Source organism: Dipodomys merriami, unplaced genomic scaffold (genome assembly GCF_024711535.1).
Source record: "Dipodomys merriami isolate MVZ:Mamm:240054 unplaced genomic scaffold, mDipMer1.0.p SCAF_2, whole genome shotgun sequence".
In the NCBI taxonomy this organism is placed as follows: Eukaryota; Metazoa; Chordata; class Mammalia; order Rodentia; family Heteromyidae; genus Dipodomys; species Dipodomys merriami.
In genome coordinates this window covers 39,228,873-39,246,450 of record NW_027203381.1, presented here as the reverse complement: position 1 = coordinate 39,246,450, position 17,578 = coordinate 39,228,873, and the positions used below count along the sequence as shown (strand labels likewise).

General features: G+C 39.4%; 1 protein-coding gene across 1 annotated transcript in view; it reads left to right on the top strand.

Annotated features, from left to right (window-relative positions):
• Positions 1–3,256: 3,256 nt before the first annotated feature.
• Positions 3,257–17,578, top strand: part of Riok3 (RIO kinase 3) — a 29,947-nt gene continuing 15,625 nt past the window's right edge. Inside the window, exons 1-6 of the mRNA XM_070029441.1 lie at positions 3,257–3,467; positions 11,262–11,377; positions 12,435–12,580; positions 12,677–12,784; positions 12,998–13,107; positions 16,018–16,161. Coding sequence (XP_069885542.1) covers positions 3,405–3,467; positions 11,262–11,377; positions 12,435–12,580; positions 12,677–12,784; positions 12,998–13,107; positions 16,018–16,161 — 687 coding nt within the window. The 5' untranslated portion in view covers positions 3,257–3,404. The remainder of the gene's footprint in view (positions 3,468–11,261; positions 11,378–12,434; positions 12,581–12,676; positions 12,785–12,997; positions 13,108–16,017; positions 16,162–17,578) is intronic.

Here is a 17,578-nt window from a genome sequence, read left to right as displayed (position 1 = left end):
TATTTATGAGAGGAACAGAACATATAACTCATACAGGGCTAAATAGCAAGAATACTGCTTAATGAACCTTCCTTATATTTTTAATGTATGTAATAAAAATAAGAGAGGAAGAGAGAACATTGGTTCATTACTTCTCTAACTGCAATAAGAAAAATCCACGTCACTTCCATTTGACATTGTTACTAGAGGCTGTAGCCAAGACAATATTACAAGAAAGAAAATAAAAGGCACCTAGATTTCAAAAGAAAAAGGGAGACTATATTATAGAATGCCAGAATTTTGTTTATAAAGATCACAAATAAAGAAGTGGCGCTGTGGCTCAGGTGGTAGAGCACTAGTCTTGAGCTGAAGATCACAAATAATATATTAAAATACTAGTAAAACAGGTGAGTCCAATAAGGTTTCAGGATACAATATCAATATATACAATCACAGTGCCATACACTGTCATAAACAATGTGAAGAGGAAATTAAAGAGATAATTACATTAAAAGTAGCATCCAAAAGGACAAAATATTGAGGAATAATTAGAAAAATAAATAGAAAAGTTATCCTCTGATATCTACAAAACATTATATGTGTGTGTACACCCATGTATGGGTGTATGCATACATGTGTGCCAGTCATGTGGCTTGAGCTCAGGTTCCAGGTGCTGCCCCTGAGCTTTTATGCTCAAGGCTAGCATTTTACCACTTCAGCCACAGTTCCATTTCCAGCTTTTTGCTGGTTAATTGGAATAAGAGTCTCATAGACTTTCCTGCCCATGCTGGTTTTGACCTGTCATCCTCAGGTTTCAGCCTCCTGAATAACTAGGATTGTAAGCATAACCACTGGTGCCTGGCTATAAAATATTCTTGAATGACACTTATTTTTTTTTTTTGTGCCAGTCCTTGGGCTTGAACTCAGGGCCTGGATGCTGTCCCTTAACTTTTATGTTCAAGGCTAGCACTCTACCATTTAAAGAGCCATATTTTTATTCTTATTTTGAGATAAAAGAATCTGCTGATCCCATGGGCTTGGGCAGTACAAATTCTCAAATAGTTTTGTTTCTGTTGAGCTCCAGTGAGTTCGAAGCAGAGATGGCAAGGAGTAAAAGATAGAGTCATTTGTACCCACTGAACTTTGTGCTCACTCCACTCCATAGCAAAGTGCTCACACCCAATCCAGGGACTGACTGCTTACCACATAGACCCAAAGGCTGTTTGCTGGTGAAGCATTACCTTTCCTATTGATTATATTTGTAAGTGTAAAAGGTAATATTAGTCAAAGCATTAGCCAAAAACAAATCATTCATATTTTTAAGTAGTTTCTCCGGTATTTTGTCATAGGGATAAAATATTGACTAATGCAGCTCTAAAGTCTGTAGATTTAAAATATCTGGGCACTGGCCTTTCCCTACCTTCTTCAATCTAACTTTTTCCTGTTGTACTCTAGATCTGATCATGCCCGATTCTAACATGCTCTATATATAGCTCCCCTCACTCCACCCTACAACTCTTTTCACAATGCTTGATCATCTTGAAAGCCTGAACTCCAGTGTTATCTCTAAGCAGCCTTTCCTGAACAGCTGTGTGGATCTGACTTTCCCCCTTTACAAATGCAATAGTCCCTGTAATTGCGCCTGTCTTAGCATCTCTGATATTTAGTTGTATTTGTGTTCAGGACCTGAAGGCCCATGTAGGCAGGCACCTATTTTTAATGCATAATTGTCCCTTAATTGTTGGGGATTTAAGCAAACACCCAGTAGAATTTATGGAGTCCATAATCTAAAACAAATATTCAGATTCTTAATTTTACTATCAATTTCCTGTCCTTTTCTGATGTCTCCCAGATGGTCCCGCACCAGCACATTTCATCATGCATTGCATCACAGCCTTTCTGTTTTTCTCTTTTCCTTTTAGCCTTTATAAATTCTTGGTTCACTTAATGGATGCTCCAGTAACTTATATAATCCTCTCTCCTGGCTCTTCTGCTCCTCCTTTTCTTGTTTTGCTTGTTCTTGATGAGGATGATGATGATGATGATATTATGGTAATGGGACCTTTTCACTCAAGACTGGTGCTTTACCACTTGAGATACAGCTCCTCTTCAGCTTTTTAATGGAGATAAGAGTCACATGGATTTCCTGACTAGGCTTCAAATTATGATCTCCAGATTTCTGTCTCCTGAGTAGCTAGAATTACAGGTGTGAGCCACCAGTGCACATCACCTGGTTCTTTCTTACTCAAAATTAAAAAGTCCATTTCATTTCTGGTTACATCCATTTTCCAGTTATAACCTTAACACTAAAGCACAACAGTTTCCACACACATTCATAAATATGGCATGCAGACCAAACATAGGTCTGCATGCTGTTATACACCTATAATTTTGCTTTTTAAAAAAAAATTGGGAGTGTTTGAAAGATTCAGAACCTGTCTGATCTGAATACAAGGAGGCAAGGGCTGTATGAAAACTTTGAGTAATTAAAGTCTACATCCTAGGACTCAGAAGTGAGATTTATGGAAAACTTTTTCAGTATGTCTTTCCAGAATTCTGAAAAGCCATCCTATTTATTATATGTTTATGAACCCAGAGTGGTTGTGTCTACTACTTCTTAACTCTACCATTTGTTAGCTGTTGATCTTCCATTAAGCTTCCATTCCTCTGTGTGTTATAATCAATAAAATTGAGAAATGAGGAGAATTTACCCCTCAGGATCATGTTGAGAAGTAAACAAAATACCTGGAATCGTCCACGGATGCAGTGTTATGTAATGCTTATTTTTAAAACTAAGAATCTCCTTATAAAATAAAAAAGTTAAATATGCAGTCTTGTTTTTGTTCAATAACACATCTTACATTGTCCCCACACGACAATCCTATAATGCAAAAATGATGATCCACTTGTCTCCTTCATTCCCTTTCCTTCTCCAAACCTGCCGTTTTTCTGTCTCCCAATGTAGAATAGTGCTAGGAAATAATGAACAGAAAACGCCTGGTTTGTTTATTTATCGTCCACTTGCCTGGTGTAATCAGACGCAAAGGCTGCTTGCCTGGGAAGAAGGAAAAAGAGGGCGGGGTGGGAACAAGTAGAGCCTAGACCCAGAGGAGCCACACCCAGGGAAGCCACACCCAGCTCCGGATCACCACCAGCTGCTGCGGACAGCGGAACCTTTGGTCCAGCCTCCCACTAGGCAGTGGCCGGAAGTGAGGGCCGTCCTGGAGCTGGCAGCCAATCGGAAGCGAGTAGGGCGGTGCGGGCGGAAGAGAAGAAGTCTAGTTCCGGACGCGGCCGGCGCCATCTGTCACCGTAGGTCCCACACCACCATCCGGTCACCCCCAGCCCCGCGTGTCTCCTCGGAGGAGCCTGCTTCTCGACCTGCCACCTCTCTGCCCTGTTCTTGTCCCTGTCTTCTTCGCTGAATGGATCTGGTCGGCGTCGCATCACCTGAACCCGGGCCGGCTACGCCCTGGGGGCCCAGCAAGGTGAGTGGTGATGCAGTCTACCTGCCTGGGTCACCTGGGCCTGGTCGTCTCCGAACCCCGGGAGGAGTGATTCGGGAAGTTGAAATGTCAGGGCCCCTGGCGAGCCCGACCGGCGTCCAGGCTGCGGGTGGGGGTCGGGGGGAGCGTGTTGGGGAAAGGCGACGGGGCGCAGCTGCCCCCCCTCCCCCAGACGGGCCTGGGTGTGTTAAGGTCCGTCACTCCTTCCGCATCTTGTTTTCTGAGCCCCTCCCTTCGATTTGAGTGGAACTCCTTTTGCGCCATTGACATTTGAGGGAAAAAAAACAAGTACGGTCTTGTTTTTGGCAGGCCGAGTGAATCATCCCAACACACGGAGCGCTCGAGCTAGAAAGTTGCTTTCGGTAGATGCGTCCTTAATTGGACAAGTGTGATTATCCTCGTTCGGTAATTTCTTGTTTTTGAAGTCATAATGATAAAACTCAGACTCTCTCTCCCTCCCCTCTACCCCTCCTTTTCCGCCTCTCTTTCCCCTCCCGACGCTAGCATACTGAAGCGCTCACTACTTACTGTGAAAAGATGAGGAATTTTTATGATCCGTCTGGGATTTAACATTTAAACTTTTTTTTCCCCCCTTAAAATGGAAAACTTAAAGCCTTTAGCTCATATCTGCTTCTAGTTTTCAGGCTGCTCCTTTCCGGGTTATTTTCGGTAGAAGGATGAAAAAGACTTCTGCCATCTTATTGGGAATTTGCTTGAGAGCAAGAGCACTCCATTGGGATTTGTGCTCCTCAAATTAAGGTTTGAAGGAATCCAGTTTTTCTTAGGTTCGGAATTGTTCTTTGCATACTAGCATAGAAAACACGTTTGATTTAAAAGGGTTCCAGTTAATCCTACTGGACTTTGACTTAGACTTAACAGAAAAGGAGCTATTAAGTAAAGTCGGTTTTATAAAAGTTGTACACCTGTATGTAGAATCCATTGGTAAATGTTACAAAATGCCATGTTAGACATGAAATGACAAATGATAGAGACCAATAAAAACATACTCTACACATTAAACTCCTCTACAAGGTTGGCAAAAAAAAAATCAAATGAAGACATGCAACCTTTCTCTTAATTCAGTAAAGTATTTTGCATCAATCTTTGTCATAAATATACATCATTGAAGTAAAATTCCATTTTCATCATTAAACATAAGATACACTTCCAGTGTTCATTAATACTATATTGGGAAGACAGTTTTGACAGGCAAAACTGTTGAAAAAAATCACTTTAATATTTTTTCTAGTTTTGGTATCAGGTTGATCACATAGTCAATTTCTGGAAGTGCTTCTATATAATTGCCTGTGGTATAAATTCTGTATAGCAGTATGTTTCCATTTTTCCCCATCCAAATCTTATTTCTACTTTTGCATATGTTATAAGCCCTATATACAATTGTCTTTATTTTTATTGGAATGGTATTTAGTAAAAATAAACCACATTTTTCTTTGTAAAATATATCTCAGCCCTTTCCTCCTTTAACCTCATGGAAAATCAAACTGTTTACTGAAGCCTGTAGGGAAGTAGAAATTTGAGGAGGGTCTTGAAGAATGGAAGGAATGTTTAAGGGTAGCAATTCTTGGAAGTTTAGAGTTTGGACTTTTTTAGACTCTTAAAAGTTAGCCATGTGCCAGTGGCTTACACCTATAATCCTAGTTACTTAGGAGACTGAGATCTGAAGATTGTAGTTCAAAGCCAGCCTGGGCTTTGAGTCTGGGAGACTCTATCTCCAGTTTACTAAAAAGCCAGAAGTGGAGTTGTGGCTTAAGTGGCAGAGTACTAGCTTTGAACACAAAAGCTCAAGGACAGTGCCCAGGCCCTGACTTTAAGCCCCAGGAAAGACACACACACAGAAACACACAGACACACAGACACAGACATAGAGACACACACACACACACACACACACACACACACACACACAGAAACACACAGACACACAGACATAGACACACACACACACACACACACACACACACACTCCCTTATTAGAAGATAGCTAGATTTTTGCATCTCCTTTGTTTAAACTTCAATTTCTTGTGATATATTGATGTAATGAAAAAAATTCTCACAGATATCTAACTGTAGCAGATATAAGTGATTAAAAGTGAGTAATAAGAACATAGTGGAAATACTAAGAACAAATTGAGTCTCTAAAAATGCACATTTATATGCTAAACTTACTACCATAGAAAGTTTGAGAAAACACAAGTATACATAAGCATAGTGTTCACAAGTACTCATCTCAATAGTCATCAGAGTGATGATGTCATCAAATCCAGTGTAGATACTAGAAAACTCTACAGCTGAAAGAATGAGAGTTAAAAAGACAAAGAATATCTTAGTACTGTTATGAAAACTTCAACTTCACAGACCCTCTGACAGGGGTCCCATGTTGCTAGTTGCAAATGCCAAGCTGCTATTATGAACAAACTGCTATTTTTTAAAATATGTCAGAAGAGAAAATTGGCAAATTATAGGCTAAAGTGAGGAAATGTGTAGTGGTATTCCTCAAAACTGTCATGGCCATCATAAATAAGAGCCAGAGAAACAGCCAAGGGAAGCCTAAGAAGACGTAAGGATTAAATATGTTTCCTGGATAGGATTCTGGAACAGTAAAAGGGCATTAGGAAATAAAGAGGTTTGAAAGTAAGGGCCTTAGTTAACTATATGTTCGCACTGTTCACTAAGGGGGACAAATGTACAGTATTTGTGCAAGATGTTTATGGCAGGGGAAACTCAGTATTTGGGTATTTGGGAACTGTTATCTTTATAGTTTTTCTATAAATACAAAACTAGGTATAATTTATTTTAATTTTATTTTTAGTTTTAATTATTATAAAAGTGATGATCAATGGGATTACAGTTACATAAGTCAGGTAAAGAGTACATTCTTTTTGGACAATTGTACTTTTTCCCTCTATCCAGTTTTTCCCTCCAGTCCCCACCCATAAGTTGTATAGTTCATTTTCAACATAGTATCCAGTGAGTATCACTACTGCATCTGTTCAACCTTTCACCCTCCATTTCTGTGCCCCTGTATCCCTCCCAAAGACAGAAAAACAAATAAGACAAAAAGAAAAGAAAACAGAAACAACAACAACAACAAAAAGCTTCTTGTTTCCATTTCGATAAGTATTGTTTTATATGATCTGAGATACATAGGCATTACACCTTTGTGTTCCTCCCCTGAGTGTCCTCCTTTGGTATCATGGGTTATTTTTTTTTTTTTAATGGATTACTGTCACCTTGTACAACCAGACTTTTTCTAAGGACCCTGTCTAGAGCTATAAAATGACTCAACTATTTCTCCTGGATCATATCTTCCTGCTACATAGCTGGAAAAGGGATCTGTCTTCCTGTGGGTAGCGATTTTCTTGACTGAATGTTTGTTATTTACCTCCTTCTTGTTTGCCTTTTTAAAATTTTTTATCTTACTTGACTCTGTATAGTTGTTTTCAGTAAAATCTTTTTGTAAATTGAGGCAGTGAACTAGAGGTATATTGTTTGGAGTTTGCAGCCAGGTGTGGTAGAGGTGATGAACTGTGAGTTCAGTGGTGGCACTATACCAAAGAGGAAGAAACAGGAATGGTCTCAAGGTTGTTTAGCAAGAGGGAAAGAACTCAGGGAGCTGGTTATGGGATTATTGGGTGTTATATTAGTTACTTTTGTATAGCTGTGACAAAACCTGGGAGAATAACTTAAAAGGGGGAAGCATTACTTTGGCTCATAGTTTTAGAGGGTTCAGTCCATGGTCACTTGCTCATGTTTCTGGGCCAGATGTGAGGCAGGATACCATGGCAGTAAGAGTGTGACCAAGGTTGTTTACTTATGGAGGTCAGTAAGAAGAATGCAGCAGCTCACATCATCGCAGACAGGAAACAGGGGAACCTCCGTGGACTCTGGAAAAGCAGTCACCTCTAGCATGTGCTTTAGTAATCTAGGTGTTTCTTAGAAAGTTCAATATAGTTAACAATCAAGATTATCTATCATTGATGCCCTTAGACTATGTGGCTAATGTCCCATCAGATTTTGATGCAATGGGTGTTTATGGTGTTGAATAGAGTAGATAACAAGGATAGAACTAGACCTCACCTTAGATTTATTATGTGCATGTATGTGTGTGCACGTGTACATGCATATGTGCATGTGCAAGCATGCACGCACATGATAGTACTGGAGCTTTAACTGAGGGCCTAGGCACTGCCCCTTAGCTTTTTTTGCTCAAGGCTGGTCTTCTACTACTTGAACTGCAGCTTCATTTCCAGCTTTTTGCTGAGTAGGTAGGATTGCAGGTGCCCATCTTATTACTTTTTTTTTTTCTTTTAAACACTAAATAGATTGTTTTACTGAACAATTGGGAGATGGTAGTAGGATTCTCTAACATAGACCACCGGTGCCTGTTTGTAGAAGTCAACAGTGAATTTTGTGGGCTTGTTTGAAGAATCAGGATTTGGTTTCACAGAGTGGAAATTGACAGTCTTTCTGAAATCTTTACTTATTATTTACCTAAGCTGAGGAAATTGCCTCAGCATGAGATGGCCTAATTGAGCTGGTTGACAGAGGTACAGGAAGTGTAGCTCTGTAGGAGGTTAGTTGGAGGAAGACATTAGGGTGTCTTGGTGGTGTTTGTAAGACTACAAACATTTCCCTCTCTGTTCCACTCAAATATCTCCCTCAAAATTAACAAAATTACCTCCTGAGAAATTGTTTAATATTTTATGTACTGTCTTAGCAGAATTAGTTACCAGATGACAGAAGACTTAAAGCCTTAGAGCTGGGTGAGCAAGATGGAGGAAAGGACTTCAGAAATGTAGGGCAATCTAGAAGCACTACTCCTCAGTAGCTTAGCCTGGCAGTTCCATGGGCTCTGCAGTTTCCCTCTGGCACATATTCAACAAGTACTTGAGTGCTTGTTCTGGGCTATGAGGTTGAGGACTTCACCCCTCAATGGCTCATGCTACTTAGTGATGGGGCCTGCACTAGCAGTGTTTACATGATAGTGTAGGAATATAAAGGAGAGGATCCAACTCATATGACCTGGAGGTAGCCTTACAGAGGAGATGACATTTAACTGGTGAAAATAGAGAAGGAAGAAAAGCCATTGAGAGAGAAAAAGCATATGTGAAGGCATTGTGGAGTGAGATGTGCCTTATTTGGAAAGATAAATGAGGGCATAGTTGTAAAGGGAATTCCTTACTGAAGATTTGAATTTTCTATTGCAGGCAATAAGGCAGTTTACGTCTTATATTTCAGGGAAGGTGATTAAGGAAGCAATAGAACTGATCCACTAAAAGTTTTGAGTTTTTTGTTTGTTTGTTTGTTTGTTTGCTTTTTGTCTTTGTCAGTTGCAGGGCTTGAACTCAGGGCCTGGATTCTGTCCCTGAGCCTCTTTGTGCTCAAGGCTAGTTCTCTGCTCTACCACTTAAGCCACAGTGCCACTTCCAGTTTTTGACAGGTTAATTGGAGATAAGAGCCTCATGAGAATTTTTCTGCCCAAGTTGTCTTGGAACCACAATCCTCAGATCTCAGCTTCCTGAGTAACTAGGATTACAGGCGTGAGCCACTTGCCCCCAGTTTGAGCTTTGAATATTTAGCCATATGACTCAAACTTAGGGAGTATTGAAATATTGTCTGTTGGACTGGAGTAGCTTAGGTAGACTGCTCGCATGCCATATGGGATTATCCTAGGTTCACTCCCTGGTATTGTTAGAGATTGAAAGGAAAGAAGCAAAGGAGAAAGAGAACAATGAAGACAGTAAATATTACCTGTTATGCTACTATTAATCATAGTCAAATGTGAGTATTGAGTTAGAGAGACTACATCATTTGCCTTTTGAAACCCGGACTTTGATACTTAACCACATCAAAGATTTCTAGGTTAAAGAGCAGAAGGAAGTCAGTAGAGTCACAAGGTTTAAAGATTAGCTATGTTCTGCAGATTATGGAAAGCATCAGTTTTATTGTTGATAAGCCCTGAGTGAGTGAAAGCCACATTAGACTTTCAGAAAGTCTCCCTAGACTCTCTAGGTCTGGTCTGAACTTGTAATGGGCTGGAACAATCTGCAGTGGCTATTGTAAGTATGTGCTAAGGACAGGTACATCTCCTCAGTCTTAGGCTGAGACTGGGAAAATCTTGATTCTGATTCACTGGGACATAAATATTGCTCCCATTGCAGAGCATCCTTACCTACTCCACCTACACAGCTTGAGCCAAGTCAAGTCCTGACCCACAATGCTGTGTTACCTGACCATAGGTCTATGTCCAGTTGCTTCTGAGATCAGCTCAGGCTGTGCTTGCTAACCTTGATTAAATAATTTTGAGGCTATATAACATCCTTTGCTAAATTCTGTATTGGACAATAGAAACAAGTACGACAGGGAACAGAAAGTTTAGTTAGGAATAAGTTTGAAAAAATACTGAAATAAATCTAGAATTTGTGTTTTAGGAAGAGTAAAAACAGCTAGGTGCCAGTGGCTTACTTTATAATGCTAGTTACATGGAAAGGTAAGATTGGCAACATTTCAGTTCAAGACCAGCCCAGGCAGAAAAGTTTGAGACATATCTTCAACCCATACCTGGGCACAAGCCATTGTGTATCTGTCATCCCAAGATCCATTAGGAGGCTGAGACTGGGAGGATTGAGATTCTAGGGCAGCCTGAGAAGAAAAGCTCCTAAGATTTCATTTCCATGGTGGGAAGCTGGATGAAATGACACATGCCTGTGATCTCAGCAACTATGGGAAGCCTAAGAGAGGTGGATCTAAGTCCAAGTGCACATCAAGCTGGAAATGAGACCTTACTTAAGAATAACAGGTGAAAAACAGCACTGGAGGCATGGTTCAGTGGCAGAACATCACCATAGCAAGCATGAGGTCCTGATTGCAAATGCCAATACCACACACACTAAAACATGTCATTGAGGATGGCCAACTGACTTATCAACTGTTCAAAAAGAGCCTCAGGGAGAGAAGATAACTACTACTATCATATTGTTTCAAAAGTCTAGTTTCAAAATTCTAAACTTCAGAAGTATAATTGGTGGTTTTTTTGTTTTGTCAGTCGTGGGGCTTGAACTCTGGCTTGGGTGCTGACCCTGTGCTCTTCAGCTCAAGGTGAGCACTCTACCGCTTGAGCCACAGTGCCACTTCTGGTTTACGAGTTGTTTATTGGAGATGAGAGTCTCACAGACTTTCCTGCCTGGGCTGGCTTTGAACCACAATCCTCAGATCTCAGCCTCCTGAATAGCTAGGATTATAGGCGTGAGCCACCGGCGCCCGGCTTAATTTGTAGTTTGTTATTTGGTTTTGTCTTAGAACATACCAAGATATCTTGAAGGAGGTTTACATAGACTTTTACAGTTAGGTGAAACTTAAGGCTTACATTAGAATGATGTATTATGCTAAATGGTGTAGAATATTCTTGGAAGACAGTCTAGTCGGGACTCTAAATTGTAAGTGGAAGATTGGTTGGTGGGCAAAGTATGAACAAGAGGAGGTAGCTGAACTCTTGGACTAGTGGGATGATGCTTTAATGGCTTGTTACTTCTTTCAAACAAGAACATACCTAACATCCATCTCAGATGGCTCTACTATTTTTGTTTACATTTATCCTTGATGAGATACAAGATGGTAGTTATTTTTCCCTTTACAATGGTTTCTGTAAATAGCTACTCCTTCAATTTGGGTTCAGTTCTCAAAAGACAACCTTATCTATATGGGTAGTTCATTGCTATAAATGGGTATATATAATTTTTTTCTTTATTAAAACAGTGTCCATGGGCCACCCCTCAAAACACAATATCCTGTTCTTTGGCTGATGTGATGAGTGAACAGCTGGCTAAAGAATTGCAGTTAGAAGAAGAAGCTGCTGCTTTTCCTGAAGTTGTGTAAGTCAAATTCACAAAGTATCTGTTTTACCTGTTTTCTGTGAGAAAGTTTTAGGATTTGATTAATAATTGTCCTGACCAATGTTTAGGGCATACATTTAGAAAAGGAAGGCAGTAGAAAGAGCAACTTACTGGTAGTCTACTACTGATATTTGGGTTCTGATTCTATACAGATTGAAAATGCCAAAATGTTTTTAGCACTCAAAAAGCATACAGAAAAATTCAGGTTTGGGGGTATCTGGATTCTTCTTCTTTTTTTTTTGTGGTTGTGTGTGTGAGACCAGGGATGATCAATTGGTAATCTCTGCAAATATTATAAGAAAGCTATCAGCCTTGATAGATCTTGCCTATAATCTTAGCTATTTGGGAGGCAAAAATGCGGGGGATTGTAATTCAAGGTCAGCTCTGGCATATAAATGTTCAAGAGTTTAATCTTAACAATGGCTGAACATAGTGGTGACTGTTACAGCAACACAAACTGGAGGTGTGGCGCAAATGGTAGCGTAACAAGATTGATGCCCAGCTTCAATCCCAGTAACCCCAAAACAAATGAGAAAACTGAAATCTGAAACATTTCTTGTGCCAAACATCTTGGCACATAAAGAATACTCAACCTATATATTATCTTGGACAAAGACTGTGTCTCTAGGTTTTGTTACCTTATATTAATGCAGTAGTTGAACTAGACAAAGTACAATTTTCAAGTGTATGTACTTTGTCTTTTCATAAGGTATATTTTTTGTTTGGCTTTGTGTGAGTGTATGTAGGCTATCTGTCCTTTGACTTGAACACAGAGCAAAGTGTATTCTGTGTCTGTGGATTTTCTGATGGAGTGTTTAGCCTTCTTTCTGCTCCCTTAATCCTGTTGGTGCTCTCATATATTTAGGCCATTGGTTTTGAGTCTCATTGGGCAGGGAAAGGTGAATGGTTTGGTAGAATTGTTGACCATTATTAGTATGATTTTTAATACTATAAAGACCAATCCTATTCTCAAAATTGGTAGACTCTGTTGGCACTAACATGCTATAGTAGTTTATTATCACCTTTTTTTGAATAGTGTTGCTGAAGGACCATTTATTTCTGGAGAAAACATTGATACTTCCAGTGACCTGATGCTGGCTCAGATGCTACAGATGGAATTTGACAGAGAGTATGATGCACAGCTTAGGCGTGAAGAAAAAAAATTTAATGGTGATAGCAAAGGTACTATAATCTTACTGTGATGACTCCATTGGGTGATCAAAATGCTTATTCTATACTGTGTTCCTCAGTCAACCTTCAACTGTTTTGTCTTTCAAGTTTCCATTTCCTTTGAAAATTATCGAAAAGTACATCCTTTTGAAGACAGTGATAGCTCTGAAGATGAAGTAGACTGGCAAGATACTCGTGATGATCCCTATAGACCAGGTATCATCAGCGCTTTTCATGTCAGAGTGGTGGGGATGAGGAATAAGGGTGGCAATAGGAAGATTCTTTTTTTTTCAATGAACCCTTTTATTTCATATTTGTCTATGAATATTATTTGGTGATTTACTCTGTTAGATTCAAATGTGTATTTATACAATATTGAATATAGTGATTTACTCTTTTATATACTTGGCTTATCTTAATCACCTTTAGCAAAACCAGTTCCTACTCCCAAAAAGGGTTTTATTGGAAAAGGAAAAGACATCACTACCAAACATGATGAAGTGGTATGTGGGAGAAAGAATACAGCAAGAATGGAAAATGTAAGTTGAAGAAAATATCTCTCTCTGAATTGATCATTTTATTTGAGTATAATTTTAAATATCTCTTAAAAAATTTTAAATGTGTACAAACACCTTTGCTTCTAAAGATGTTCTGGCTGACAATATAGCAATATGAAAATTTGGACACAGAGTATAAAGTACTTCCGAATAAAACCCTATAATAATATTTTAAAAAATATTTTGGATAAGGTTAGATATAACGGTATGCTCCTGTAATCCCAAGTTTTTTGGAAGGTGAAGCTAGGATCCCAGTTGAATATCAGCCTGGGTAAAAAAGTTATCTGAAAAGTCAGCTCGGTGTAGGGTTTACACCTGTAATCCCAGCTACTGAGAGGTAGAGTTAGGAGGATTATGGTCCAAGCCTGGCCCAGGTAAAGCATGAGATCCTATATGAAAACAAACTAAAGCAAAATAGACTATGAATATGGCTCAAAGGGGAGACCCCTTGCCTCATTTTTTAAATTTATATGACTCTAAAATTAAATCATTTTTATACAGCATTTATTCTTTAGCATATTTCTTTAAATTAAAATAATTATTTTTTGTTATAAAGGAGATGTACAGAGGGTACATACATATAGATACATACGGGTACATAAGTCAGGTAATGAGTACATTTGTTTTGGAGCAGTGTCACTCTCATTCTCTCAGTTTTCCCTCCCATCCCCACCCGCACAACATAGTATTCAGTGAGTACCATGCTGCATTTGTTCACCCTTCGTCCTTCCATTTCTGTGCCTCCCTTTATACTACCAAAGATATATAAAAGAACAAATAGGACAAAAAGAAAACAAAAACAGCAAGAAAGAAAAAACCTCTTGATTTCATTTCCTGTTCATTTTTATAAATATTATTTTGTATGATTAGATGCACATAGGCATTGTGCTTTTCTGTTCCTCTCCTAAGAGTGTCCTCCTTTGGTCTGTCTATGAATAGCTAGAGACCTGTATAATTTATTATTTCCCGATATTTTAGATCTAGCTTCTACATGTGAGAGAAAACATGTGCTATTTGTCTCTCTGAACTTGACTTAGCTTCCTTCACATGATTTATTCTAGGTCCATCCATTGGTCTGTAAATAACATTTTTTAAAAAATTTTATAAAATAACATTCCTAGCCAGGAAATAAATAGTGGTGATTGGGACTAGGAATAGGAGGGATACATACTTTTTACTATTACTATGTACCTTCTTTTTTTTGATTGGTCATGGGGCCTGAACTCTGGGCCTGGGCACTGTCTCTCAGCTCTTCAGCTCAAGGTTATCACTCTACCACTTGAGCCACAGCGCCACTTACAGCTTTTTTTGCTTATGTGGTGCTGAGGAATCAAACCCATGCATACAAGGCAACCACTCTACCACTGAGCCACCTTCCCAGCCCACTATGTACCTTTTAAAACATTTTTTATTTGTTTTTTTTTCTTTTTTTTTGGTAGAGCTAGAGATCAAACCCAGGTCCTCAGGCAAGCACTCTATCAGTGAGCTACATTCCAGCCTCTTGAAAAATTCAAGAAATGAAATTTAAAAAATAATTTAAAAAATATAACTTTTTAAAAAAAGTGCACTCTTTTTAAAAAAAGTGTTACTCTTTTTCTTTTTACTGTGTGTGTGTGTGTGTGTATGCATGCGCATGCATGTGCGTGTGCGCTGGTATTAGGGGTGCTGTTACTGAGCTTTTGTACTCAAGACTGGTGCTATGCTACTTGAGCCACAGCTTCACTTTTCTTTTCTTTTTTTTTGGTAAGAGTTGGTGGTTAATTAGAGATAAGAGTATAAAAGTTTCATGGACTTTCCTGCCCCAGCCAGCTTCAAACCCTGATCCTCAGATCTCAGCCTCCCTCCTGAGTAGGATTACAGGTGTGAGCTACTGGAGTCCAGCTATAGTTCTTTGTTTTTGGTCAGTGGTAGGGCTTGAACTCTGGGCTTGGGCGCTGTTCCTATGCTCTTCAGCTCAAGGCGAGCACTCTACCGCTTGAGCCACAGCGCTACTTCTGGTTTTCTAGTGGTTTATTGGAGATAAGAGTCTCATGGGCTTTCCTCCCCAGGCTGGTTTTGAACTGTGATCCTCAGATCTCAGCCTCCTGAATAGCTAGTATTACAGGTGTGAGCCACCAGCGCCCAGCTCCCGCTGTAGTTCTTTCTACTATGGCAGTTTTCTTTACTATTAAGAGCACTTGAAATTGAGATGATGCAATGAGGGAACTGACTTATGGATTTAATTTTAATTAACTTAAATTTAAATATCCATCTGTGGCCAGTGGCTACTTAAGTTGGACTGTGTTGCTCTGGGATCTTTCCATACTGAACTCATGAACTCAGTCCTCCAAATAATTATGAAGTTGAATTTCTTTGGCTAATGTTACACCTAACAGTGTAACATTATTTTCTTTAGCTGATATGAAGCATATGCTGAAGGAGATTAGTTTTAGATATGATTGGACGGTTTCTTTGCATAGAATAAATTCTGTCCTCTAGGCTGTACTTCTTTTCTTTTCTTTTCTTTTCTTTCTTTTTTTGTCAGTCATGGGGCTTAGACTCTGGGCCTGAACGCTGTCCCTCAGCTCTTCAGTTCAAGGCTAGTGCTCTACCACTTGAGCCACAGCACCATTTCCAGCTTTTTCTGTTTATGTGGTGCTGAGGAATTGAACCCAGGGCCTCATGCATGCAAGGCAACCACTCTACCACTGAGCCACCTTCCTAGCCCCGCTGTACTTCTTTTCATAGTACTGTTTCTCTGTGTGCCTCTGGGTTCTGTGTTCATAGCCTGGCCATCTATGGAATAGAAAATTGATTCCAAGTGAAGACTCCTATTCCCCTGTTCTACTTTTGTTTTGTTTTTATTGTCCTCACTTAAAATTGTTTAACTGCTAATTCTTCTATTTATATCAGTTTGCACCTGGGTTTCAAGTAGGAGATGGAATTGGAATGGATTTAAAACTATCAAACCACGTTTTCAATGCTTTAAAACAACATGCCTACTCAGAAGAACGTCGAAGTGCCCGCCTTCATGAGAAGAAAGAACATTCTACTGCGGTAAGGATTCTTAAGTTTTATGTTTTTTTTTAAAAAAATTGCTTTCCTTTAATGGGAGATATCAGAGTAGAAACTACATGTTTGAGAGTATAAATAAATTTTACAAATGTGTTTGATATTTTTTCATGAGATTTCTCAAATCAATCATTTTTTTCTGTGCTTAATATCCCAAATGGCTTTGCTGTTTTACATTGTAGATTTGGTATTTATATAAAGCTCACATTTTAGTGGCCATAGTACATAGGTTATATTACAGTTGAGTGTACAAGATTTTTAAAAACCTTATTTGCTGGGGCTGGGAATGTGGCTTAATAGTAGAGTGCTTGCCTAGCATGCATGAAGCTCTGGATTTGATTCCTCAGCATCACATAAACAGAAAAGGCCAGAAGTGGCTCTGTGACTCAAGTTGTAGAGTGCTAGCCTTCAGCAAAAGAAGCTCAGGGACAGTTCCCAGGCTCTGAGTTCCAGCTCCTGGACTGGGGCAGGGTGTGGGGAGTGAGGGGGCAGTTACTTGCTAGTCAGTTGCTCACATTTGTAATCCTAGTTATTCAGGAGGCTGCGATCTGAGGATTGCTGTTTGAAGCCAGCCTAGGCAGAAAAGTCTATGAGACTCATTATTATTGGCATATTTTACTTAATGATCTCCATTGTTTTACCTTAATGAAGATGATAAACTATTTTGAGTATAACCTTTCAGGGCTCAAGCCTGTAATCCTTATTACTCAAGAGGCCAAGATCTCAGGATTGATTCAAAGCCAGCCTGGGCAAGAAACTCAGAGAGATTCTTGTCTTCAACTAACTACCAAAAAGCCAGAAATAAAGTTGTGGCTCAAGTGATAAAGTGCTAGCCTTAAACGCCAGGCACACACACACACACACACAAAGGACCTAATTTATAAGAATAATAGGAAAGCTGTTTTAAGTTTTGGTGATACAGTAAGATTTTGATTAAGCTAATTACAGTAAGATTTTGATTAAGCTAACGAGATTGGTTTTAGTTTTGGTTTTGGGTTTTTTTTGGCCGTGGGTTTTGAACTCTTGGCTTGGGTGCTGTCCTTCAGCACATCAGCTCAAGGAGAGCGCTGTACCGCTTGAGCCACAGCACTGCTTCCAGTTTTCTGGTGGTTAATTGTAGATAAGAGTCTCATGGACTTTGCTGCCTGGGCTGACTTTGAACCGTGATCTTCAGATCTCATCCTCCTGAGTAGCTAGGATTATAGGCATGAGCTACCAGAGACTGGCTCTGCTTTGGTTTTTAATTTCTATTTTTTAGATTAAGGGCAGAATGAAAAAGTTAAGAGCACACCTCTTGAAAGGAAAGGTTCTAGGAGTTTGATTCTTGCTAAGGACTGGGAGAAGTGTTGTCTCCTGATTTCTAAAAGTGTCCCTGTGCTACACAGCAGTGGCCCTGATGAAC